The following is a 27388-nucleotide window of genomic DNA, read 5'->3' on the forward strand; positions in this document are numbered from 1 at the left end:
TTGACACAGCTTACTCATACAAGTTATTTATATATATATATATATATATATATATATATATATATATATATATATATATATATATATATATATATATATACTTATGCAAGTCATTCTTCCACACACCCATCATTCCCCAGAAGTGGTTCTTAGTCCAAAGCTCACATCCTCCCAGAGGGTGCTTGAGGGTTCTTCACTGTATCTCAGCTGCTAAAGCCACGACGGCTCTGGTGACCATGCACTATGGTCCATCTATTTATACCCAACGTTGAAACAGAAATAAATATTACACGTCATTAAAAGCTTCAGAAATATTGGAAACCTACAATTTATTAAGGCATATTAATGAATGACAATTTTATGTTCCAATTAGGTTAACTGTTTAATTAGCAGAATGCAATTTACACAATTTTAAGATCTAATATACTAAATCAAATGCCAAAAATAACAATTCCAAAAAATAAAAAGACACAACCTTGAAGTACCTCACGTCAATAATTAAGCTGTATATACAATCCTAATTTACATTTTAAAAAATACAGAAATATTTAGATACAAAATGGTCAATAAAACAGTTTTAAAGCAGTGGGGTAAGCTTTGGAATCAATCTTCATAAGGAATGCCGGGAGCAGCCTTTGTAATACCATTCACGTCGTATTAGATACGTTTAACTCTTAAATACTGAGATATTCAATCTTACATCTGATCAAAAAAGACAATGATAAATAAAACACTCGTATGTATTCATAGTCTTCCAAACCCATCCAGCAAATCCCAACAGAAATACATCCTGGTGAAAAGCCATAATAATCTTTCAGCAAATTTTAAGTCAATAAGTGGAAGATAAAACTGAGTTTCTTGTTTATTCAGTTGTTATCTGGAACATTACTGTGAGCTTTTACAGCTGCTGGTTGCCACTTTTCAGCTTGTCTGTCCAAAGTTGAGCTAAAGCCTCTGTGTGCTGGAGTGAGCACCCGGGAAACTCCGTTCACTGTTAGCGCCTCGCTGTCAATTGGGCAAATAAAGTCTGCAGATTCATCGGGTTTCCTCTTTCTGAGATGACTGAATTGGGTGAAGCCCAGCTTCTTTGGCTGAAAAAAACACAAAAGGTACAATACGATATGAATCCATTTTTACATCTGTTATTTTTCTGTAATAACTACATATGGATTCTGCTCAAACGGCCCTCTTACTTTGACTTTAGCAGTGGTAGTAAGTGGGACATGGCCAGTGGCGTTGCCGTACTCTCGTTTCTCCTGCATGGCTTGAGGCCCAACCAGGGCAGCAAAAGCAGTAGCAAGATGACGTCGGAGCAAAGTCTTCTGTGGAGGAATATTTAAAAGCAGCGCCAAAGTCTCAGAACTGAAGCGAGGCTCCAAGATCTATAAAAGAACAAAAAAAAAAAGAACACATTTTATCCTAAGACTGATAATAAAATATTTAGTGTAGTTTGTTATGAAACCATCTCAAGCCACAAACTACTAAAAAGGCTTTGAATAGCAAAATTTGCCCTCTGAAGCCATCGTTTCCCCTTTTAGGCTACTGAGTAGCCATATGTTTTATAGTCTTTGATTTGTCACCCATAGTATTTAATTTGTCTAAAGCAGGGGTGTCAAACTCAATTTCACCAAGGGCCACTTCAGCATATTGGCCTCCCTCAACGGGCCACATTGACGGTACAAATCAGGAGTGCCCAGGTCCAGTTCTCCAGACTGCAACTTTTACATGCATCCCTGCTAAAACACCCCAGACAAAAGGTTGACTTCCCTCATCAGCAGCAACTCAGTTCTAGAGGCTTATAATGAGTCAATGATCCAGGTGTGATGGAGAAAGAACGCATCTAAAGTTGCAGATGGTAGCTCTGGAAAACTAGACTTGGGCAGCCCTAGCATAAATGTATGAAAATACAATGTTAAAAATAGATTAAACACCTCATATTGTTAAATAACGCTTTGGAGCGTCTGGTTAGGAAGCGCATTCAAAACCTTTGGTTGAAATGGCGCGTTAAATTCCAGTCTCCATTACAGACTAGATAGCCTAAAACTAAAGAGAATGCAACGTTGTGTTAATCCGTTTGAGGAGCCGGTAATTTATCTTGAGGAAATAAATGATGACGCAGAAGTTAATTAGATGTAACATGCGCAGTCCGCTGCTCAACCACTGCGGACGCGGCTGCGAAGAATTAAAAACCGCTGGAAGTAACTCATCCAGAAGATTTAACAAATGGAGCCTTCTTGGTGCACATTACGCAGGAGAGCGGCGTTCTGGAGGAGCTGCAGACGGAACATCTGTCCGTTTCGGAGAAGCGAAAACACGCAAAACAACAAAAAATCCTGGTAAAAGCGCAAACCGGACCGCGCACAGGGCAAAACACTCAGAGTTCAGTTGATCTGTTTGGATCAGACAGATCCAACTGACTGATGAATTAGCGCAGATTTTTCTGCAGAGGAGGAAATGCGTTCAGACCCCAGCGGGTGAAGTGATGCTAAGTGAAGTCGCTTAATTTATTTTATTAAAAGTTACTGAGGCCTCAGTCAGAAGTTTTTGTCACTACGGAGAAAAATGTGGGATCTGGATTCACGGTGAATATCAACTAAACCGCATGAAATGCGACTTACTAGCCGATGTTAATATGGTTGTAATTTCACGGATAAAAATAGTACATGAACGATTTTTTTTTATGTTGTCGGTCAAGATAACGGATAACAAAAAAAAGTTCTAGCTGCCGCCCTGACACCAACTCACACATCTTCATTCACAGTCTTGTAAATCGATGTTTCTTTTCTTGGACATTTTGATGTTAGCTTGTCGACGTCTCAGTTTTATTCGCTGGGAAAATCAATAAGCAGCTTGAGGTGACTCTGCTGCTCTCTAGTGGCGAGAAGCCGTAATGTTGGCTGGTAACAATCGGAATGCATTATGGGAGATGTAGTTTGTAGTCAATTCGTGCTGAAAACCTATTTTAAGTCAATCATGATCCTATAAAACGCTGGGGGGCCACATAAAATGACATGGCGGGCCACATGTGGCCCGCGGGCCTTGAGTTTGACACATGTGGTCTAAAGGAACCGTAACACTTTCATGCATAGAGGTCACTACAGTGGACAGCTGTCTAAAAGCTATTTTCTTGTGGATTTTTATGTTATAAATGCACACAGATTACTGAAGTGGACACTAATGCATCATAAATATGCTATCAACTACTGGCCATCAGCTTCAAATGCAATAAAGTTTTTTGTTAAATCCAATATGGCCGACAGACAAAAAGCATGCCGACTGACACGGTCCCTCCTTCTACTGTAGACGACTCTTACAGGTAAAAAAATAAAATAAAATATTGTGACATTATATAACCCCTAAAGATCAATACTACTGATGTATTTTCAAATAACTTTGTATTTGGAGAAAATTATAATTACAACCCAAAACAAAAAAAAAAAAAAAATTATTTACTACATTTTTTTTCCTACCTTTTTTATGCCTTAAGAAAATAAAAAAAGAAGGAAAAAAATCCTGACACAAAGATCATAATTCATGGTTAATGCAAAATTTTTAACTTATTTTAAAAACATTTAGAAAAAAAAAGAAAAGGAAAAGGTCTTTGGGTGGTTTTCAGTTTGATCTTTTCTTTCTTTAAACCCTCTTAACCCAGTATTGTGTTTCATTCTGAAACCAAGTGTAGCCTTTTTGCTGTTAGATATGCAAGATAGAAATGAAAATATTTTTATTTAATATAAAACCACAAAGAATAACACAGACCAGCTTTTTTTGTTTTTGTTTTTTTAGCAGTACTTACAATCAGGCCACCATGAACGCCACTCCCCCGTAGATTAGGCGCATACTCAGCGAGATCAACTGCTCTTAGCCACTCCATTACACAGTGGTTTGACCACTGCACTACCTCTGAAGGAGAGGGATGTTTCTGGGAATAAAAGCAAAATGTAATTGAAATAATATTCCATTGAAATAAAAAAAAATACCTACTAGAATCTTACTGTACAAGAAATATGTAATCACTGTTGATGGACAGCAAAATCAATTGTTTAAAAACAAACATAATGCCTGAGATTAAGCACGTTTAATCTCTGCTGCCATCCAGTGGAAGATTATGAGATTACATTTTCGGTAAACACCTCCCTAGTAAGAACATCCATGCCTTTAAATAACGGTGAGGCATGGCCATATTTGTCATCGTAATACTACCTCAAGTATATTTTTAGTTTCAACTTGGTTCTTTTTGTTTTTATCCACCTCTTCGCCTGGCCTGCGTCGAAGACAATTTGGGTTGAACTTATTGGCATGAAGAACATGAATGGCACATTTAATGCTGAGATGGTGAAGCTGGCTGGTGACCTTTAGAGTCAAGAGGTCGTTCTGGAATTACAAAAAAAAATAAAATAAAATAGAACATTGAATTTGATGAAAAGTTTGCTTTCATGCGACAACCAAAACAGCTTTATTACTTTAAGTGTGTTAGAAAATTGTGTGTTATTGTGATTAAGCCTTACCACTGTGAGATACTGGATCATCCGGCCATCAACTCGAGCCTCATGGAATTGGTCTTTATATTGAGGCAAACCAATATCATCCAGCCAGCCTACAGAGACAGAAAATCCCACATAGATATGCTCACTAAGATAAAACATTAAAAACATGGTTCATGCAAAAAAAAGTTGAATTTTTATGTTTTGGCAAATGACAATATTTACATTTTGTTATGATGCATTACAATGTGTACGACTGATTGGTTTATGACGGAAGGAACCCCACTTTATCATTGTGGATTTAACTAAAATTAGAGGCATATTTCCTGCAGATTAATGCTTACGGGTGACCCAGATGTGATCCAGCTCTGACGATTTCTCTGCAACCTTTGAAGTAAAGGCCCTCAGAGCAAGTTGGAGCTTTTTCCTGTGAAGGGTATGTTTCATGCCCATCTCCTGAAATCAGAGAGAAAAGTCAAAGGGAGAACAGAAACAATAGTTCTGACATGTTTTACAATATTAGCCATATCTTTACACTTCATACAAGTGTAAAGATATGTAAAAATCTATTTTTGTACAAGTGTTCCACTTGGCATGCGGTTCTCAAACCTTCTCAAAGTCTTGAGGTGTGGCTGCCAAAAGCGTCTGCCCATTTTCAACCCACTGTCTGGTGAGGTTGATGTACTGGCCAAGCCCGTAGTCTTCAAGCCAGCCACACACCTGCTCCTTGGTCCACTGACTGAATGGAATATTCAGGTCGCTGACAACAACAAAATTAATATTGAGACAGAATATAAAATTGATTAAGGTATGGGTAAGGTAAGTGTTTTACCGTGTGGGGTTGGATTCAGGAGTTCGGGTAAGTCTGGGCCCCGCTGTTGCACGTAAGCCTCCTCTTCTGAACTGACCCGCGTCTGGATCTGCAGGCTGGAAGCCGCCAGACTGGGTTCTTCGAAGCCTGTATGTACAAAAGTGCAAGCTGGCAGATTAAAATGTCTGCAGTTTTGACGCTCAAACTAAATACTGACAGACACTTTGCATGTCAGTATATTGGGATCAACCAAATGTAATTCACAGTGTACTGCTTTACCAGGGCAGGGTACATCACTCTGATTTTTTTGCTCATAGTTAAATCAGCAGATAATCTAACAAAGAAATGTCAATGCCCAGGATGCCCTCAAGTGGTCAGTTAATTATATAACATTAGTTTTACGCATTCTAAAACTGCAACTGCAATAAAAATAAAATAATAAATGTCACCTCTTTCTAATTGATTGGACATATCTTACTTGTTTCTGTGTCTCTGCACTTACTTTCCCCAGAATCTCTTGAAGCTCCTATTGTTCTTCATGTATTCAGGAGATCCCACAGCTCGCTGGCCAGGCTGTGCCTCACAATGAGCAGGGGAATTCTCACTGGGTGTGCCGTCATGGGCTCTCTCCAACTTTCCTTAAGGGGGTTATAAAAACAACAGTCAGTAGCTGAGAACAAATAGTATGCAGACTTGAGACCTAAAAGCGCCGGTCATTTTTAAGGATTCTTGGTTTTTTTTTTTAGAGAGACGTGTTTGTGCTGTTGAAAAAGTGCTTTACTCAGAATAGCGTCAGTGGGCCGACTGAGCTTCAGTAACTTCCTGCCAAAAACATGATCTTGATTAATGACATCTGAATAAAGATTATATCTGTTTCCCTGTAGTTAACGCGACAGAAAATATCTTGATAATGATGAATGAGTATGGAGTCAGATATTTTTATAACATGTTTAATTCATGTGAAACGGTACCCTGACTGTTCACAATGCTTTGTTGAGTTGATAAACACTGGTTACAGATCACCGGGTAAATGTATCAACATAAACAAAAAGTTTTAGGATAATTTACATGGTGATATCTTTATGATAAAGTCTGTTGTCTGTGCAAAAGGTTCAAAGAGATAACAGGGTGTGCCTGGATTTTAAACTGGTCAGTCACATCAAAGAAGGGTGGAGCTGGGCTGAATGTGGTTGATTCAAGAAAGGGAGAGGTTGGGCTGGGTAAGTAACCTTATCCCACGATCCATCTGCTCTGACGGGAGCCTCTGCAATTAGCTGTGATCAAGAGTGCAGTGGTCTTCTGGTCAGAAGAGAGTGGTTATAGCTCCAAATTTGAGTCCTGTCTGCTCTCATGGGAATCTCTAGGCCTCAGAAATACATTATGCCACAGCATTTTACACTGCTCAGCCTACAATATTACGAATAGCAGTATGAAACTTATTGTGTTAACTTACTTTGGCACGAGTCTCCATCTTCAACTGGATTTTTTTGAATGTCTGTATCATCGGTCTCATTTTGTTCCAGGAGAGTAGAATTCACGGGCAAAGTCTGACTTCTACTGTCACCCAGACCACCACGGAGAAACTGTTTACAAATTTAAAAGATATACACATAAAAAAGGAGAAAATTCTTAATAATTCTTATGCAATTCAACGAGCTCAGATCATTTAATACATGTACGGCTCTAACATTAGGAGATGAGGCTATTTTATTTTATTTTTTTTGTAAAATGTCTCAGGAATAACACACTCACACATTTATCACCACTCAACTCATAAACGTAACATCAGGATTAATTAGAATTTTGAAAGCAATTGACTGTTTAAATCTCAGACATTTAGTTTGGTGTGTTCCTGACTTTTAAAGTGAGAATGAACAGAATGGTAAGACGAAAGCCTCTGCCTGAGGCTTTCACTATAACAGCTCATAAGTTGACTTAAAGACGCTTCTAAAGAATTTTAAATCAGTGATGACACTGTACAGGACACAGTCAAGGAGAGGACACTAAACATAACTGCTATATCTCCAAGTTTGGGCCAGTAACTTGGTAATTGCAACAAAATAAATATTCAAAAACCCTAAATATTCATAATGAGACCAACTTGCTACTTTTGAATCAAATGTGCATTTCTGTTGATTAAAATAAGGGAAGGTAAATACCTCACTAATACTACAAATACCTTGGGTGAATGTCCGTTTGTTATGTCATTCAAGCTACTTGATAAAATCTGTAGCTCCGTTCTGTAAAAAAACAAAGAAAGGCAAAACATCCTCAGAAAGATTCCAATAAGAGATGCAAAATTAATTATGATGAAAAAGTATTTTACTACCTGGAATCGCAATCTGTCTGGATTGATGCTTGCTGGGAAGACGAACTATTTGTTGAAACCTGTCATGGGTCAAAAAATTACAATACACAGAATTCGCATGGACTGTTTAGATTTGTATTTTTCACGCTAACTTTAAAACCTGATATATTTATTTAAATCCACCTCAGACTTCACGTCGTCGGATTTTGTACTGGCAGAGTCAACCGTCTTGGTCAGGATCTGGTCTCCTTCCTCACTGCTACTTGAAGCAGTCCGACCATTTGACAATGAACTGACAGCAGATGGAGCTGCGACAAATCATGGAAGGATTATACATTATACATCACAAGGGTAGAAATTCAGTCACTCATATAGAAGGGTAAATAATCCCAATACCTTGTCTTGAGATGTGAGTAACATCTCTGAACTGTCTGCACTGATTCAGGAGCAGAGTGAGCTCTTCAATCTGTCTGTCCTGCAGAAAACACAGCAGTGGAGCTTTAAAGTCAACATAACCCTATTAGGATATTCATTAAAAGTTAAGAAGCATGACCACCCGCTGCTGGTTTTACTCGGCTGGTGGCTGATACGCCCACAGACATTACCCTTCCACCATATGGCCTTTACATCAAAGTAACGGACAGGGAGGGAACAGACCTAGACCTCACTGGAAACTGTATTTTGCAGCAAACAGCTGCAAGGAGTGTGTTTGTTTTGAAGTGGTGCCCATGCCTGGTTTTGCCATAGTTATCTTAATGCAGCTCACTCCAAAATTAAACTTGGCAGAGCAAAGCCTGCTTAATTGTGGCTAGTCTGAAAAGGCTCGTTTCAGGATGTGTGTGTGTGTGCGTGTGTGGGTGTGTGTGTGCAGGTCCTCACTAGTGTGCTACACGTAAGTCCGTCTGTAAGTGCTTAAAGTGCAAGATACTCTGGGCGAAAGAACACAAAAGATCCTCTGTGCTAAACGTAAATGGTCAGAGGGTGGCACCTCTAGGAAATAACAGGATCTAATAGCTGGTACTTTCCTAAAAATTGACTGTGTTCCCACAAACAGTTGGATAAGTTATGGTGTAATGAAATGTTTTTCCACAATAAAATCATTTTAAAAAGTTGATTTCATTTTTTTTACAGCTTACTTTTTCATCATTGGTAGCAACCAGTGATTTCATTCCACTGCGAAGTCTTTGGAGTTCTTGATCTAAGTCACAAAAAAAGTTAAATAGTTTAATAATCTGTTAAACTATCTTTATTCAGGAATACATCAGCGTTTCTAGTAAACGATAATAACTATGAGTCAAGATCTCAGAAGCAGACAATTTTTGATAAAAAGGATGTTTCTTTAGAAACACATAAAGAGAATAAAGAATGAAGTAGTAATTTAAGCAAACTTTTGATGATTTTCAAAGCAGTCTTTTAAAGCAGAAGGAAATAAAAATTAAGAAAAAAAACACCCAAGAGAAAAAGCAGTGAATCTAATAAAAATTAAGAAAAAAAACACCCAAGAGAAAAAGCAGTGAATCTACAGTTGGTAGCAGACAAGGCCCAAGATATTTTATTGAGCGTTCAATAGGCTTACATTTGGTGCTTAGTCTTTTCCTGTACATCTCCTCTGAGAGACAGACACACAACCCCCGCCCCCCAAAAACACAATTTATATAGTGTCAAGCCAAAATGTTTCCACAGCTGTTACTGAGTGCAAAAGGATAGTCGATAATTGTCTTCATCTAATTATGCGTATGTGTTTGCAGCATTTCACTGGCAGGTTGCTGAAGCTTTGAAGTCGCACAAATTGTTTGCTTACCTCTCTCTGAGATCTCTGTCGTCAGAGGAGGCCTGGCCAGCAACTGAGTGTGCAAGCTCTCAATTTCTGCATTCTTTGTGAGGAGAAGTTGCTGAAGGCTGCCGATCTCTGCCTGAGGATGACACACAAGGAGGAATTTTAGCAGAAAGAAAACATAGGTCTATTCACTGTTTACAAAAGGTTCACATCCAAGAAGTTTACACTCAATAAAGGCTAGACAGATGCATGCATTTCAAATCTCCTCAAAAGTTGCTATGTATGAAAACACCCCAAACAAAGAACGGAGAAGTTATTTTCTCCGAGTTCTAAAGCACCAAATGTTGAACCACAACTCCCCACAGTTTAGTTTGTTTTTAAGGAAGTTGCATAAGGAGGACACAGATGTTTGTTCAGATTTGTTCAGGCTGAACTGTGTCACCATCTTTGGAATAAACTTAAATGTGACAAGTATGATAATTTAAGTCACAAGGTATGGCTATTATACTGGCATGTAATCAGTTCTGTAACACAGTTGGATAGTTAAAAGTTACGTTTTAACACAAAAAGTCTACTAGAATTCATACAACCTAAATCTAAGACACTTTCTGTAAGATTGACTGAACTTCCTTTCAGCTGTTTTTGCAAAGTAAACTTTAGCTTCAGTCAGTTTTTTTTAAAAATCTTTCACATAGTTTCAAACCTTGTGCTCCATTTACTTCTCAAAAGCATAGTAATCTTGGCATACTGCTCTTTAACAAAATTCTTGTGGCCAGTCTGTCTGATGATATCAAAGCGACAACAAATGCGATCCCCAGTTCCCAAAAACCCAGACAGAATGTAGCAAAATGTACAAAAATGACAGATCTAAACTGCTGTCACAGTGGATGTTAATTTACAAAAATAGGTTACTGAACTGTGCAGGTTCTTATCTCTACAGATGTCTGTTTCCTTTGTATTTTTTATTATGTACTGTATTTTTAAAAGCTGTGCACTTGTTTTTCTAACTGAAGATTAAAGAAATTTAGAGGAAAGTCTATAATAAAGCCATATACGAATATAAAGATGGTAATTAAATAGACTAAGCTATTATTAATTCTATTTCTATTGAACAAATATATGCCATGCCCATACGCGCCTAAAAAGACAGCAAACACGTGCGCAAGAGAATGACTCACTTAGCTGGCTGAAACATCAGACTGGACTGCATTCAGGAAAGTTGAGCGGACAATTAACAGTGGAATTTGGGCACTTATGGTGTATCGCGATGTCAACACAGAGATATTTTACCTTGGTTGCCTTGAGCTTCTTTTCGTATTGTAACTTCTGGTCCTCCAGATACTGCACTTTGTCCTTGAGAATCCTGAGCTCCTTTAGCAAAACCTAAACAGGAAGATTTGGAGAACTTAGCAGGCTTACAATCCAGGTGCTTTCACAAAGACGCTTACTCTAATAATTTCACACAGCACACAATCTTTAATGACTAACAATTCTTAATATGTCACGTTATTCTATAATCCAAAATGTATTTGTTGTGTTTGTTCAGCTATATTTAGCACTGCTTCATGTGTTAGGTGAATGTTTCAATTCCATCTAATTCTCAGCACAATAAAGTAAGACAACCCATGCTGTGCACAACATTGGAAGCCATGCAGGTGAACTATGCCTACTCTTTCTCCTCCGCAGTGGCACAGCTGCTCTGCATCTGAGCTACCCTCTCCCAGGTTCCCCAAAGGTCTGTCTGGAGTCTCCTCTAGCTTCTGCATACACCCCGAGGGTCCATCACAGGACACCGTGAAGTTTTTGCTTCGGCCCTCAGGGGACTCAGTGGGGCCCACCACTGGAAACCTGCTGTCAGTCGAGATCTCCAAGGCCTTTTTCTCCTGGATCTTGCTATTGATCTCCTTCTGAAATTGACACATCTGCTCCTGCAGTTCACTAATGAAATTCACTACAGTCTGACAGATAGAGTGGGGAAGAAAAACATTGAGAAGAACATGTTTAGAGAGAGAGAAAGAAACTATGTGCAGGATTTGTGCATACTGTGGATTTAAAAAGTCTACACCCATGCTAAATGCCAGGTATTTGTGATAAGACAAAAATATAAAACAGAAACAAAATAAATAATTTCAGCTGTGCAAGCCAACTGAAAAATTAAATACATCTGTTGGTATGAAAAACTCTGAGAAAAAGGTGTGCATCAACTTTTTTTGCATATTTTGTGCACAAAATTCTATTAAACCACCTCTTTAATTTTATTTCAGTAGTCTGTCTTTGTTAGTTGGAGTTTGTCCATGTCCCATATGACTTGGCACTGTTTGCCCACTCTGTCTTGCCAAAATCATCTAAATCTTCCAGGCCTCCTGTCAGATTTGTGGGGCTGTGGATAAGATTGTGGTTGTTCAAAGTTCCTAAAATCCGTAAGAAGTCAGACTGATTTTGACAATCATGAGATCCACAAACATTTCCTGGCAGATTTTAGTTCTGACCTCATATTCAACCTGGACAATTTTAGAAAAAAAAATAAAAATTTAAAAACTGCTGATATGCTCTATGTTTTGGGTGAAAACTGACCTGCATTAAGAACTCATCCACTTTAAGAAAGGTAAAACTACATTTGAAGAAAAGTATCCCCATCATTCATTATTTGCACCACCACGACCTAACCGCGTTTTACAGGAGGTGTGGTCTTCATTTATTGTTCTATACCAAAAATACAGGATATATATCACATTAAAGGTTCTTAATTTTTTTTATTGGTTAATTTGTTTTGCACCTCAAAGGCTACCTTATTAACAGTCTATTTCATTTTATGCAAAGTATTTTTTAATTTAATTTTATTGTTTTATATTATCTATAAAGTTAATGAATTAATGAAGTTAATGATTCATTCCAGATTTCTGGTAATGAATGTATCTTCATATGGCTACATTTGAAATTACTATTTAAAGGGACACATACTGGTACCGTTACTCTTACTGAGCCAACACTGGTTTGTCCAAAAATATATTTTATGTAGTTTCTATAAACTACATAAAATATGTTCCATGTTTTTCATACCAACAGACATCAATATATTTTCAAGGTGATTTCCACCCATGTTCCCCCAGACGGTGTGTAAACAGCCCACATGCTATGCCTGGACAGTGGACAGAGGAAGTCTTATTGGGGTTCAGTAAAACGGATATGACAAATGATATGGAAGGCCTCCATGGCTAATTTTAACCATAAGCTTGTTGGCTCCAGGACCAAGTTTCCTGCGCGTGTCTGTGTGTGTACATGCAAACATGCATATGTGAGGACATAACGTTTAGATAACAAAGGCAGCATGCGGGCGACAACTATAGTGATAAAAGCAGTTTTTTGACCTCCTTCAGTCAAAGCAGGTGTGATATTTTGGACCTACAAATGCAAACCTCCAGAAACATTAACTGTATTCAGATGATTCCAAGAAAATGTTATGGAAAATGTTTATTTAAACGGAGAATTTCTTTCAATAACTAAGGGCTCACATATTTGGGCCATCATGGCAGCTCCCTTGGGTTTGAACTCCTTTAAACTGAGGACAAAAAGATCCTTTGAGCAACATTTGGACAGTAATTACATACTTTACAGTATCCCGTCTGGTAATAAAAGTTCTGATTTCCGTTTCTATAATTCATGTGGCCTCTAAATGCCCAGGAAGTCTGCTGGTAACCTAACACGCCAGTCTTAAGCAAATAAATGATCTGGTTAAACTAAGAAAAAAAAATTAAATCCCATTCACTATTTTTTTTTTCTCAGGTACAATGAAGTCAGTATTTGGGAGAATGTTTTGTTTCCACAGATCCTATAAGGATTTATGGACTTCCTTAAAGTCAACAGCCTCCATTCAAAAAGCAGATTATTATATTTACCCCTGTCATTACAGCCAGAGTTACGTTTAAATTTCCTGTGATTAAAGATATTCATCTTCAGTAAATCAAACTATGAAAGGTAATTTGGAAACAAGACTTTTATGGTGTTAAAAATCAGGTCTGTTCACTTTGGAAACTATGACAAAGCAACTGTGAATTAAGTGATTGTTCTCTGCACACCGGTTTTTCTAACTGAAAGAAACTGAGTTTGAGACAATATAATAAACCCAAAATGATCTATATAATGTACCTGAGGCGTTCCTGACCCAGTCAGAAGTCTCACCTCAGCTTTGTGCTGCCTCTCCGCCCCGTGGACCTGCGTTCCCTCCATGTTTGCCAGCTTCAGTTTCAGATAAGAGACCTCCCCCATAAGATTCAGCTTCTGTTTCTCCAGTGACGTCCTATGCACGAGTTCCTGTCATCAACGACACACAAGAGTGTGAAAAACACAGGCAGATGCAACCCTATACATTAAACCCCTAATTTTAAACAAGATACAGCACTTGCTCCACAAAGGCAACGTGAAGTGTGAGGCACAGCAAGTTACCAGCTCTGTAATGACTGTCCCTCCACACAAACCACACTGGTTTCTGAAGCCGTTTGGGTGGCTAAATATACACAACCCATGACCACTATTTATAATGTGTATTTCGCAGCTCTCTCAAAGTACATAGCAGAGAGGAGGGAGGGGGAGAGACCAAGAAAAAGCATGCAAAACATTCATTGACAGAATATCAAAATAACTTTGACAGGTGCATTTCCCTGTCCTCTGTATAAAAATGACCTCCTGACAAACCTAATGCTGAGGGAGATTGCAGTTTAACAGCTCTGTGATATCTTTCCTCAAAGGCTGTTAGCCATCAGAGTTAAACCAGAACATAAGGGTAGATGGTACTTCTTACTTGGCTCATGTCAAGCAGGTGATGAACATCCAGAAAAGAGCAGAAAACAGTGAAAGTAGACGTAAACATTTAAATTGTAGGCTTTTTTTAAAGATTTGAACTTCTTCTAGAGAGCACATGGAAAGTATTTTAATTCTGTCACCAGGAAGAGATTTAGGGCTCAGGTCCAAAGCCTCATAATGACCACATCTCCAAGAAACTGGCTGCCCGTTTCATAATGTGCAAGCTTGCTAAATAAGTCTTACAAGGAAAAAAAAAAAAAAAGACACGGTTATAAATACGTTTTTGACCTATTTAGATTTTTTTTCACTCCGGGCTTCAACAAAGATTTTGCAAGAGTTGCAACATAAGAAGGAAAGTTAATACCTGGTTTATCCAGTGTCTGTCAGTATTTCCTTCATGCAAACAATGTGTCGGAGTTCACGTTGGACAAGGTTTCACATATCCAGTTCATCCAGTGGCCTCTAACAAACCGCCTCAAATCTAAAGCAAAAGAGCCAAGAGCCAGCAAAGCACATCCAGCTCTTTCAGGAGCACCACTACGCTCTTTTTCCCTCCCATCTCTCCACCTTTTTTACAGCTGTTTCTCTCCTCCTTGTTTGTTCTCTTCTCCCTCCCTCTGTTTTTCCTTCCTGTCTCTCTCTTTCTCTCCAGAAACCCGCATGTGAGCAGTCATGGTTATTACCAGTTAGGGGAGTGGCTTGCTGTGCAGTTAATCTCCTGCCCAGACAGACTAGTTTGGCCTTGCATAAAACCAGACAGGCACCCAGAGTGAGAAACTGTTTGGGAAAACGTTTGAGCGTCCTAAATATTTTTGTTGCCAAAGTAATCCAAAACTACCTTCTCCAGAATCCAATGAACTTTTGAAGAGGAAGTTCTTCCTGGGTGCAACTTATGAAAAACACATAAAAGTGCAGAAAATGTCACGTTTTAAAGGAGATGGACTGTCTGAGTATCCTGTATATTTTTATGGGAACAACAAGTTAATTGAATTACTCTTGCAGTCATTATGAGGCTTTCCAGACTTTGGTCCAGATTCACACAAATTAATTGTTTTGTGCTAATATTGTCTGAACAAATCAGCATAGTTCAAAGTCTAGTAGAGGCAACTACCTGCTGTAGCATCTCTTCTGTATTGTTGAGTTTGTGTTGATGCTCCACCAAAGAACTTTCCAAATCATGGATCTTCACCCCTTGAGCCTCCACCTGGTCTGTCAGCACACTCACCTATGAGGGGTTTTGTATGTCAACAGATAATTTAGAACACGATGAATATTTTATCAAAATAAACTGATGCTTAGGTTCTTAAAATTTCCACATATAGGAGATATGATATAAAACGTTCCTTTAGGAAATTTCTGTGATTCTAAATAAAGAAACAATTACAGCAATATCAGCAACACATAAAGGTAAATATAGGTGGCACTAAAAGTAAGGAAATGTCAGCATATTTTATGAAACTTGTAGGTTGAGCAGCATCATTCAGTATGTTTTGCCAACAAAAACCTTGACAAAATCTCACTCCCAATACCAAGAGCTGACTCTGAATGACTCTCCTTTTGTCTAAGTAAGTACAATTAATTTATAAACCAGTTTGCCATGTAGACGTCACAACATGCTAAGCAGAAGTAGGCAAACACTATGGAGGATGAGAACAATCAAAAACAAAAATATAGGTCAAAAGAAAATATCTTAGAAAACGGTACAGGATTACGCCTTAACTAACTAAAAGGTGGCAAAGAAAAAATGTTTGTGGTGCTTCTTAAAAGATTTAACTGATTCACAGTCATGCAAAGAAAAGGGTAATTTATTGCACAACTTAGAATAGATCAGAATAGAAATGTCTGTCTACTTCATTTGTCTTAAAAATTAGTCCGCAGCACTGATTTCTGATCCAGTGATCTCAGACACGAGAAGGGATAAGAACCAAACGGTGTAATTTATTATTGGATTGTATACGATAGAAGTTTAAAGAAACAAGAAATGTCGGTTGTCACACAACCTTTTTCATTTAACAAGTAGAGGCCTCAATAGTACACAAAAGAAATGTACACAACCAAAATAGCTTTGAAACTCCTCTTTTTGTTGCTCAATAACTTGAACACGTATTTCTGTGGGACGGCCTTCTTCACCCCACATTTATCACATGTTGTGTTCATCACTCTGACAAGAACCGTACATTCAAGTTCAGCTTCTAATTGTGGAGAAATCAAAAGATGACAAGCCTTCTTTTTTATTAGTATTTGGCAAGTACTTCATTGGTAAGACCCAATTACTCAACTCTGCTACTCAACCCACAAATGAGTTTTCAAGCAAATGTGGAGCTGTTTAAGGAAAAAACCGAACATGCTTTTCCACACCATGAAGCTTATTACCAAAGAGAAACTTTACAAGAAAGGAAGAATTAACCAGAAACAAATAATTTTACTGTTTGTGCTAAATCTATATACGTGTGCACAGAATCTACCCCACATATGTGCAATAGTGTACTTGTGATGTTGTGTTTTGATGTTGTGTTTTGATGCCGAGAGGCTAAAACTGATTTGAAATAGCTGAGCTTTGCTTCAACGTTGAAGCAAACATTTTTAAAGAATTTATTTTCTTTCTCTGAGGCCTAATGAATGATAAAAGGCACCTGCTCTAAACTCACTCTGACACATAAACACGCCTACATGCAACAGGTCACATAAAGGTGCGAGCCTAAACCTGTCTACAAAGCACTTGCTCAGCCGCCCCGAGTGCTACACACACCTACAGGTATAAGAAAAACACATCAGTCAAAACAAGAGATTGTGGTGTCATAATAGCACCAAACCCACTTTGTTACTGTTGCTTCACCTGGGTATTGAAGCAGAAACTTGTGCAACTTTTGCAACAACAATGCTGCCATACATCTTTGTTCTTTTGCCCTTTTTCCCAACTCTACCTTGTCTCGGTGTTGCGATAAAACCAAAGGTTAGAATCAATTCCCAGGTAATTCACTTTATATTCAGATGCCCAAGGGAAGAAAACAGTGTTGGGAACATTCTAATATTTCTAAGCCATCTTAGTTGTCCTTTTTGTGTTTTCCAAGACCAATGCAAGAGTGTCATACCTGCAGAATTAGTGACTCTTTGTCTCCCTCCAGACGTGATAACCTCTCTTGATAGGACTCACTGCTGTTGTTTAAGGTGAGGTTTGCCTGTTGAATAGAAATAGTTGAACAATTTTTTTTGAATATTAACAAGATAGAACAGTTTCTCAGTGGAAATTAGATTTTCATTTTTATTATTATTTACAGCCTTTAAGCACTGAAATCTTAAACCTCTTACAGTGCCACAACTGTGTGGAGATTGTAAGACGTTTACAAATCCTAATCCAGCATTAAAAGTCGTGTTCCACATTTTATGCCAGTTACTTAGTTTAGAGGGTAGTTCTGTATTAGATCAGTGTTGCCTGTGTACTCAACGTATTTCACAGTCATCGAAGTGCAAAGTATAGGAATACAACCCATATTTCCTAATTATCATCTGAATAAAAAAAAGAATTGAATTGAATTGAATTGAACTTCAGAACTTCTAGAAGAAAACATTGTTTTTCAGAATTAATTATTAAGCTTTTGTGGTTTGTGCTACGGAGAATTGCAACATACCTTCTCAAATATGTAAAAGTCCGACGTTCCAAAGTTAATGTTTAAATATACTATTAGCTTTATATTAAAAGCTGCTACAATTGCAAAACTTTTCAACTTATGACCATGTAATGAATCCAGTTAGAAAAGTATTCATAACTAAATACTGAATCTAAATCTGAATCTTTTGTGGCTCATAGAAAACGGTGAATGAGCCTTGAAGGTTCATACTTCTTACAATTGCAACTCGCATGTCTGATCAGAAACACCAATTTAATTTTGGAGCACCAGTGTTCTCACTCCTAATTTTCCTCCCATTTTATTTCTCCTCGTTTTCTTTATATATGGGAAATGTACATTATTGCATTACTCTGGGAATATTTGCACATGTACACATTTGTTTTGCCCACTTTAATCTTTCAAATCATGAAATAAATTTTAGTGTGAGATAAAAATACCTGAGTAAATACAAAATTAAGTTTTCAAATTACAATTTCAAATCATGCTAGTGGATACTGATGGACCGTCAAAACGTTTATAAATAAGAAATCACTTACAAAAAACTGCAAAAAATAAATAAAAAATTCAAAGCAACGCATCATGTCAAAGTTTGAAGAAAATGAAGAACAAATAGCAAATGAGGCTTTAGGACTCCAGCAAACCAAGGTGACAGCCATTACCCTCAAATCAAAAATAACTATTGAAAACTGATCATTTTAAATGTGCCAGTTAGAAAAAAAAAAAAAAGCATACTTGGTGGAAAGTAATATGGGTCAAGTTTATTTTTTTCACTGTCTGCATGAGGTGGGTAAGATAATCTTTTTAAACACAAGCTGATTTGGTTCATTGGTTGGCAATGTTGCAGTAAACAAGTGCCAAATAATCAGGGTCATTCTCAAAAGATTTGCATGCGACTCTGGGTGAGTTCATTTACAGCTATGAACATCACTGAACCACATTTACACAATGATGCTACATAGTAGCTAAAGCTGCCCTGTGCAGACTGACATAAAAGAGGCTGCCATGAACAGGCAAGGAGGGTCAAGTGTCTAGTCAAAGTACACAACAACTCATGCAAATTGAGCTTTCTATTCAGGGCTCATTTTCTATTAATCTAATTAGCTCTGAATATTAAAACCTAGTAGAAAACCAAACTAAGAGGTCTCATACATAACCAAATGGCAGATATTTATTAAAGGATACTTTATGGTGAATTATCTCACACATTGTACTTTCCTCCTTTAATTCAGTTTAAACAACTTAAAAATTCTGAAAAAACAAACAAGACAACTACCTTAAAATAGAAAACCTGGGGTGTCAAGCAACAAGAGAAATGGTCTTCAAAAGTTATGACAGCACAAAACTGTTATTATGCAGCAACACTTCATGTTTGAAAGAAGAAAGTCTTCCACTGAAATACTGACTGTGGAAACTAAGCATTTGCAACTGAAAAGCAAAAAAAACAAGAACAAAAAACAAAATCAAAAAATGCAGGAAAGAGTTGTGCAACTATGTTGAATGAAGGTATGAAGAGTAGACATAAAAGTGGAGAATCTCTTACCTTTCTGAGCCAAGTGAAATGTTTGTAGAAATCAATATGATTCTCCATTCTGCAGACCCATTGTAGTTGAGATCTTACATTTGATGTCTAGCAGAACTGAACATATGCTATGAAGCACCAACACACAATCAAAACAATGGCTTTTAACTGCACTGCATGCTCTCCTTCTTTTACTACAACCCAGTGCTGCAAGGAGCGTGCAGGAAGGATCTAGGTCTGTGTGGTTTGGAGCCCGGACTGCCTCAGACTTTTAGAGCTGAACTGAATAAGTCAAACTATGCCAGTTGGCTTTATGTTACCTCCTGCCCCCCATCCCCCACGCCCTCTTTTATTTTTTTTTCTATCTACTTTCAACTGCCCTTTTTTTCTTTCTTTCTTTCTTTCATGCCTGACTGGAGTTTTTGATTTTTAGCTGCATATTTTTGCATTTGAGCTGCATGTGATTTATGATTTTCTCAACCACATCTGTCCTAAACCTTTCCCTTTTCTCTTCTTGTTGTTGTTCTCGTCTCTCATAAGTCTGTTCTCGCAGCACCCCTCAAGCAACCTAAGTTTTGTGGGGCTTTCTAAATGGGGAATATAGGAGAGGAAACTTTTTTTTTTTTCCACCATATGCTTCTCAGATGTGGTGCGGGGCAAGAAGTCAGTAAAGGCTATACAGAAGGGGAGGAGGCAGAGGAGAAGAGTGGAAATGAGCATTACGTTTAGAGTATCACATCTAAACAAGCGCAAATACATTACGTGTCTTATGTGAACCACTTAAAACACTATTTCTGAAAGGAAAGACAAAAAGAATAAGACATGAAATCTCAAAGGGAAATAAAATGACTTGCACTCCAAACAGAAGCTCTGGATCTCATTACTAGTGCCATTCACTATATCCTCCTTCCGGCTCACTTCTTAGCAGGCCAGAAAACAGTCCCCCAGATGTTGCTAAACAGGATCAAAGACCAAAAGTGAAGCAAAAAATAAAAAAAATCTGATCCTAGTAGAAGTAATTCTTGCCAGGCCCCAGCACAACTTCTAAATTCAATGACCAAACCTTTTGACATTAGAAGACAAAGTTCTGTGGATATCTGCATGCCCATTTTTCACAATGCTATTATGTTTGCTTAATGTGTGCAAAAACTACCACTGTCAGTGAAAACATACTACTTACCTCATCTCTTTGCAGCCATTTTAATATAACATTTGCTGTGTCTGTAGACGTTTGTTTACAGAGAGCACCCTGCTTTTCCTCACTGCTCTGGCCCTCCAGCACAGCCCTGAGGACCTCCATCAGCTGAAGTGCCTCAAAAGCAGGGTCCACAGGCATGGGGAGGGGCACCTCTGGGTCAACATCTGAAGATTTGTAACCTTGGTCACACGGCTGCATCGGAGGACTGAAAAGACCTTCACACATTTTGCCTAGAGATTGAAACAGAGGGAATCCACAAATACAGAAGTTTGCATTTACCTCAGATATTGTGGTTATTTCTACCTTTATGCATTTTTGCAGCTGTTTTTGCAGCAAAAAAGCATGACTTGCAGGGAGACGAAAAGGATTTTCAGGGATGCCCCCTTGTGGGCAGTATGACCTGCTACTGCATGTAGAATGTAAATAGTATCAAACTTTTTCAAATCCACAAAAAACTGTACTTTTCATGTAGTTCCTTTTCAAGCCAAAGCAAAAGGTAGAGTAATGTAATCATTACATGAAATGATAATCTGGAGAAACAAGTAATCTTATTTGATGCCAAGATTATTGGTTGCTTTGTTTAATTATTAGCTTTTTCCCTGTCCTTTAAGTTGTCGCTAAATGTGATAATGACTAGGTTGTCACCTCTGATTATAGATCTTAAGAGTCATGCCTCCATGCTACAACACTGCTGTTGTTGCAGCATGAGCCGTAAGCAAAATGTATCACCAATGTTGGAAAAGAATAGACGTAAAATGTTAGAAGTATGTGTTAAAGCTCACGCTGTTCTGTGAGAATTGTACAAGAAACAAGAGAAGCTTCAGTTAAATTACTGAGAGAAACAAGGTCAATTATATACAGCGTGAATGAGCAGGAAACATGAAACAATCCTTCCTTACCATGCTAAGGAAGGATTTGCCATTAAATACACATGTAAAGTGGTCATAAGAAAAATCTGCTGGCGGTCTTATGAAAGCCTAACATTAAAAACTGGGTAGTCTCTTGAGACTTTGATGATGAAACAGAGACTCTTACCAGCTATAATGTCATCCATTTGCTCCAAGGCAGCTTCTAACATGTGGCTGGCACGTGCCTCCATGGAAACTCTTAAAGCAGCACAGATAGATACTCCTTCGCATGTGTAAAGCGGAGTGGAAGTAGATAAAATGACGGAAAAGATGTTCTTCTGAAGGGCAGGACTGCAGAGTGTGTTCAAGTTCACAGCAAAGCTCTAACAGCTATCCTGACATTTTTGTGACTCTGAAAGTAAATAACCTCCAGAGTGTGGCTTTTGGGTTTAAGCTCTCCTCTCATTTTGTGACCGGAGTGTCACAAATTGTCAGGCTTGTCGTCCAAATGAGGTGCAAGCTCAAATTTAGAGCGTTTCAATTCGGTTTAGTTTGTTTGTTTTTAAAGCGAAAAATTCACAACAAAAAATAAATTCATTGGGCTATTTGAATAATTTTTTTCCCCCAAACTAATGAGATTTCATGTGATATAGTCATATTTAAGGTTTTAATAGTAGTAAAGCAGTTTGCAAAAAGTTCAACAAAACATTTATTTCCCAAAACTGCTTGAGCTAGCCAGCTGGCTATTGCCTTTCTGTGCAATGCTGCTCAAATAAGCTTTAGATTGCTGCAGACTCTGGGCTTTGCCCCTTTCACTTGGATTCCCTCTGGTATCTTTTTTTTCTACATGAGTCAATCAGTAACGGAAGAAGTTGTGAATGATAATGTAAATTTTCTGTGATGTTTTAGAATTGCAGTCTGCAATTCTAAAACATCATGTTTTGTTTTCTTTCGCCTCATTATTCGCCTAATCATTATAGGATTACCACCAAACACTGTCTTCCAACAAATTGTGTGTATTTATATATTTATTACGGCTGACATAAAAAGATGTCAGCAACATAACAGGCCATGAAAAGTTACTGAAATACAGACATTACTGGATGAAAGATATTTCTAATTGCTAATTTTTGATCATGTCATTTTTAGGCCACAAATAATAAGTTCTAGCATTTATATTAAATACCATGAAATATTTCTTGATTGTTTGATGTATGGGAACATTGTTCCTCTCTTTTCAAAGGAGAAAAAAATGCTTTTAGAAACCATGGGACCAATCATCTTGAAATTTAGGTCGGTCAATTGTGCCACACAACTGTCCTTGAGAACTGTAAAGCATTTTGTCTTTATTTACAAAAGTTTAAGGATGTGGAGGAACAGTGTTTTAGCTGCTTGACGTAATACGTTTCCCTCCATCAGATGGGAACAAATTAATTTACCAGTAAGTCTTTAACTGTGTTTATTCCTCTTATCATGGAGAACAAATCCTGTAGATTTGGGAACATTTGCTCTTTATTTGCCAAATTCATCTGGGGAGAACAAAATATTTCAACTGTTTTGAATAATCTGTCGTGAAAATGGTCAGATCCTGTCTGACTGCACTGTGCGCTCGCGACACACAGAGGAACAGAATTTCGCACGAGACCGGTAAGCTTCATAGCGTCGAAATGGCGTTTTTCTTCATAAATTAAATCTTTAGCTTGTCAGGCGCCAGCTAGTTAAATATACAGTATGTAACTTTTATAAAACACATGAAACTGTCACCATGTCGTGTCTGTATGTTATGAGACAGATAACTTGTGAAAAGATCGATCTTATCTCTGAGCTAGTAGCTCAGAGCTACTAGCGGTATGAAGATAGGCACATCTCCCGGCCAGGAGTGTCTTAGCATTGCTGTTAATCCCCTTATGTACACTGCAAAAACTGAAATCTTAGTAAGATTAAATATCTTAAATTAAGGAGATTTTTCTTGTTTTCTTTCTGACAAGATAATTTTTCTCACCAAGAGGGATTTATGTTAGAATATTTTTCTTATTTTAAGTGTTTTTGTACTTAATTATCTCAGTAAGATATAAAAGCTTAATATTAAGAAAATATTACTTATTATGAGTAAATATGTGCTAGAATCTAGAATATCAATATTTACCAATCAAACTTCAAGTCTAGAACTTATTTTATATAAGTAAAAATTTCTTATTTCAAGCACATAAAGCGAAATCACATACTTAATGAAATGTCTTCAGATAATTAAAACAGACTATGTCCAAATGGAATCCTTTGTGTTATTGACAATGAAAAATAAAAACCCCTATGAACTTATACTCTTGTATAAGTTGGCAGAGTGTACTGGAAATTATAATTTAATATTTAAACGGTTGACATTTAACACAACAATTTCAGAGACAATATCAGTTTATATATCAAGATAATTCTTGGCATGTTTCCATCTGCTAAGGACCTTAATCTGATCTTCTTGATGCAAGATGTGGGAGCTCTTACTGACATGTCATAAAATTTCTATTGATGTGTGATTTGAAATGGCTGGTATTCCACACAATGAGATTAGAATCAACAATATTGATTAGCTCAATGTCATGATAAATATTTTAACTTTTGGTTTATATTTGAAATTCTTACTTTATAAGTTATTAATATTAGTTTGAACAATATTTTATTGTTCAAACTAACAATAACAAGTAGTCCTTGTTTGATTTAATTATGACATCATACAATCCAAATGGGAAAGCGCCCAAAATGTCAGTGAGATAGTATTAATGTTCGATACAACAGATTTTCTTTCCGATCCGATACCGAGTAAAATTTAAGCTGGTATTGGCAATACAGATCCCATACTTTGAGCAAAGACAGTTAATTTGTTTCTTAATTAAATAAAAAATAAATGTAATCCATATCTTGGCTTCATAAAAAGAACACAATGTACTCTGATGCACTCATTTTAAACTCAGAAGTACATTGAGACAACAATCTCGTTTACTATAAACTATTTTAATTCAGCTGAAATATACAAAACATGTGAAAATCGAGTTGCAAACTAAAAAAAAGAAAATTAGTAAAGTAATAACCCTACTAAATACATCCTTGTTTAATTATTAAAACTACTATAAAATGACAGCTGAAATAGCTCCATGTCACTTTTTTTATAATCTGTCAACATGTCCATTTCTGAGTGAGTGAGCGTCAGCAGCACGCTGCGCTTGGGCATTACGTCCTTACACATTACATACTTACCAAGCGGAAGAAAAAGTAGTTCCCATTAACAACGTTTCATTTAGGCAAGATCTCAATAATTTAGTTACTTTTTAACGTACTCTAGTTAATCTACATTATCTCAAATTACTAAAGTGTTGAAAGTATTGATCCTTGGATCTGACAATAGATTTTAAAGAATTAAGTTCTGGTATCGGAAGAATCGATATTTCAGTATCAATCCGCACATCACTAACGGCAACGCCAGAGATCATTTAACTGCCCTGATTAACGGTTAATTCAGTTGCAACAGCCTAACTAAGCTTTTATCTACTGTACTTTTATAAGATTTTCTTTTGGCAAATTCTCTAATCTCGGTTGGACATGAATGACGATGGAGGACTTTTTTACGTGTATAGACCCTACAGCTGCTGTACTCAGAGGTAAGTTTAAAGTTGTCTGTCTTTCTAAGATAAGCTAACTGAAGCTAGTTAGCATGTCGTGAAATGCCAATTTTCATCCGCGGTTAAAGAGCCGCTCTTGTAAATATGAGCTTTGAACAGTTATTAACCACAATAGCTGTGGCTTAAAAATAATATCGACACGAGTTCTTGGTAGCTTCCATTTTTTAACATAGCTAAGGTGGCTTCTCATTCGTAGCTTATGATTCGGAAAATGGTTAAAGGGCAATTCCGCCTAGTATTTCACGAACTGAGGGTGTTTGATGTGCTGTAATTTAAAAACTTAAATGCAATGAGTCTACAAGGTTAGATATTCCACACTGTTACCAGAATATTTTAAACACTATTTTTGATTGGTGAATTTAAGTAGTCCTTGTTTGATTAAATTAAAATAACTTTCTTGTCATCTTGAATTCATGTAATATTGTAATGGAGCACATGAACTAAAATAAGACTTGTTTTATTTTTCAAGTAAACCAAACTGTTGCCATGGTGAAGCCTATGCCAGACACATGTCAATCACGTATTGCACCATCTAAAAGAAACTTTGGGAATTGCAAGTGACGGCGTCCTTCACATTCTTGAGGTAAGAAATTTATGATACTGATTCATCATTACACTGATTAGTCCCTAAAACGTGGTTTGTTTTGTGATTGTTTTTCTGTCTGTGCTCCAATTAGCAGATGACCCAACAACTTCAAACAAGACCACTTTTCAGCTCTGTGGTGATCGTGAAACCAACTTTCTACTGGCCATTGGAACCATGCCTGCCCTGATCTTCTGAAAGGAGGACATCATAGCTACTACACTTTTCAGCATCCGTGTGTGGGGCCACTCCTCTCTGTGCTGCTGACACGTCTTGAGAACGCCGTCCGTAACTGAGGCAAGACTTCCACATATAAAAGGCTATGCCTGATAGGAAGAAGTTTATTGCGGAGGAAGCTCCTATTGTTGACATCTAATCCCAAGATTTTTTTTTTGCTTTGGACAATTTGGTTTGCTTGACTCTTAGTGCGGCAGATGTGTCAGATCGTCATTGTTCTGTCATTTTACAGGATTGTTTCAGAATCAGATGCCCATCCAGACTTTAAATTCTGACCAGTAGTCATGTTTTATTGTGTTTATGTGAAACTTAAATGTAATAAAGATGTTAAAAGTAATTGAACTTATGTCTTCATTTCAGCAAGCCAATAACATCTCTTGTTCCAGTATTCACAGGATCAATTTTTGGATGTTTGTCTTAGCATAAGAACCTTGAGTAAAGCTGTGACAAAATATATATTTTAATCCTATGCAACAATAAAAATAAACTAGATTTAGGTATATCACTGCAAAAAGTCCCCTTTCAAAAACAAGAAAAAAAAAGTACAAAAATAGGGTATAATTTTCTTAAAATAAGAAAAATTATCTGCCAACAGAACAAGAAAATTTATCTTGTCAAGATTTTCCAAAACAAAAAATATCTAACCAAGATAAACCTACAAATATCTTAAAATTAGTGTATTTGTACTTAAAACAAGCCAATTTTACTAATACAAATAGAATATATGAGATTTATTTTCTTAATACATAGAACATTTTCCTTAAAATAAGAAAATTTTACGCTATTTCAAGAAATTCAGTGTCAAGTAACATTTTCTTTACTTGAGATAATTTTTCTTAAAATAAGATAATATATCTTACTCGTATATGTAAGATTGGCTTGTTTTAAGTACAAATACATTCATTTTAAGATATTGTATGTTTATCTTGGTTAGATATTTTTTCTTGTTTTAGATAATCTTGACAAGATAAATTTTCTTGTTCTGTTGGCAGATAATTTTTCTTATTTTAAGAAAATTATACCCTATTTTTGTACTTTTTTTCTTGTTTTGAAAGGGGACTTTTTGCAGTGTACTGGCTGCTAAATGTGCTAATGGTAGAGAACCAACTTACTCTTACAGGAAAACCGTTTATCCACCGTTATCAGTGACCATGCTAATTAGCCTACGGATTCATTAAAGGCTTTGCTAGCTGCAGCATAGTAGAGAGCAAGCAAGGTGGAGCGGGAGTGGGGGGATGGAGCGAGATTGACGGCGCTAAGACCCGCCTCCTGGCTCTGATTGGTTGTTTCTAGATAGCACGAGAAGGCAGGAGAGCTCGAATATGGTGACAGTTTCACCTAATATGTAAAAAAAATAAAAATTGTAATAAAAGTTACGTATTGCAACTTTAAAGTAAGTATGTTTAAATAATTTTGGAACTGACAAGGTAAGAAATTGACACCCAGACGTAGTTTTTTTTTTACAAACAAAATTCTATTTTATGATTTTGTTCTTCCTTGAAAATAATTTTGTTGTTGTTTTT

The 27388-nt window shown here is 37.0% G+C and overlaps 1 protein-coding gene and 1 long non-coding RNA gene across 17 annotated transcripts; one reads left to right on the forward strand and one right to left on the reverse strand.

The window, feature by feature from the left end:
• Window positions 1-296: 296 nt before the first annotated feature.
• Window positions 297-27103, reverse strand: ppfibp2a (PPFIA binding protein 2a). Of its 15 annotated transcripts, none has more exons than XM_081605217.1 (24): window positions 26978-27103; window positions 20509-20756; window positions 17273-17359; window positions 15292-15405; window positions 13527-13691; window positions 11051-11338; window positions 10671-10763; window positions 9405-9516; window positions 9180-9212; window positions 8740-8801; window positions 8000-8078; window positions 7787-7911; window positions 7625-7683; window positions 7475-7535; window positions 6749-6878; window positions 5798-5933; window positions 5317-5442; window positions 5094-5244; window positions 4829-4940; window positions 4509-4597; window positions 4204-4374; window positions 3797-3922; window positions 1194-1382; window positions 297-1091 (listed from the first exon to the last, which is right to left on the reverse strand). In XM_081605217.1, the coding sequence occupies exons 2-24, from the start codon at window positions 20749-20751 to the stop codon at window positions 867-869; spliced, it is 2976 nt and encodes a 991-aa protein (XP_081461343.1). In that variant the 5' UTR covers window positions 20752-20756; window positions 26978-27103; the 3' UTR covers window positions 297-866. The 15 variants fall into 15 exon arrangements, with proteins under 15 accessions (XP_081461343.1, XP_081461340.1, XP_081461342.1 ...); XM_081605214.1 differs by lacking the exon at window positions 26978-27103 and adding an exon at window positions 21562-21773; XM_081605216.1 differs by lacking the exon at window positions 26978-27103 and adding an exon at window positions 21562-21772 and having other exon boundaries at window positions 4252-4374.
• On the forward strand, window positions 23282-26202 carry LOC145551109 (uncharacterized). 2 transcript variants are annotated; one of them, XR_014086923.1, is made up of 3 exons: window positions 24211-25024; window positions 25515-25628; window positions 25723-26202. It is a non-coding gene; the product is annotated as an uncharacterized LOC145551109 (long non-coding RNA). The 2 variants fall into 2 exon arrangements; XR_014086922.1 differs by having other exon boundaries at window positions 23282-25024; window positions 25515-26202.
• Window positions 27104-27388: the final 285 nt, after the last annotated feature.

This window comes from Poecilia reticulata, chromosome 3 (genome assembly GCF_904066995.2).
Source record: "Poecilia reticulata chromosome 3, P_reticulata-male-v2, whole genome shotgun sequence".
NCBI lineage: Eukaryota > Metazoa > Chordata > Actinopteri > Cyprinodontiformes > Poeciliidae > Poecilia > Poecilia reticulata.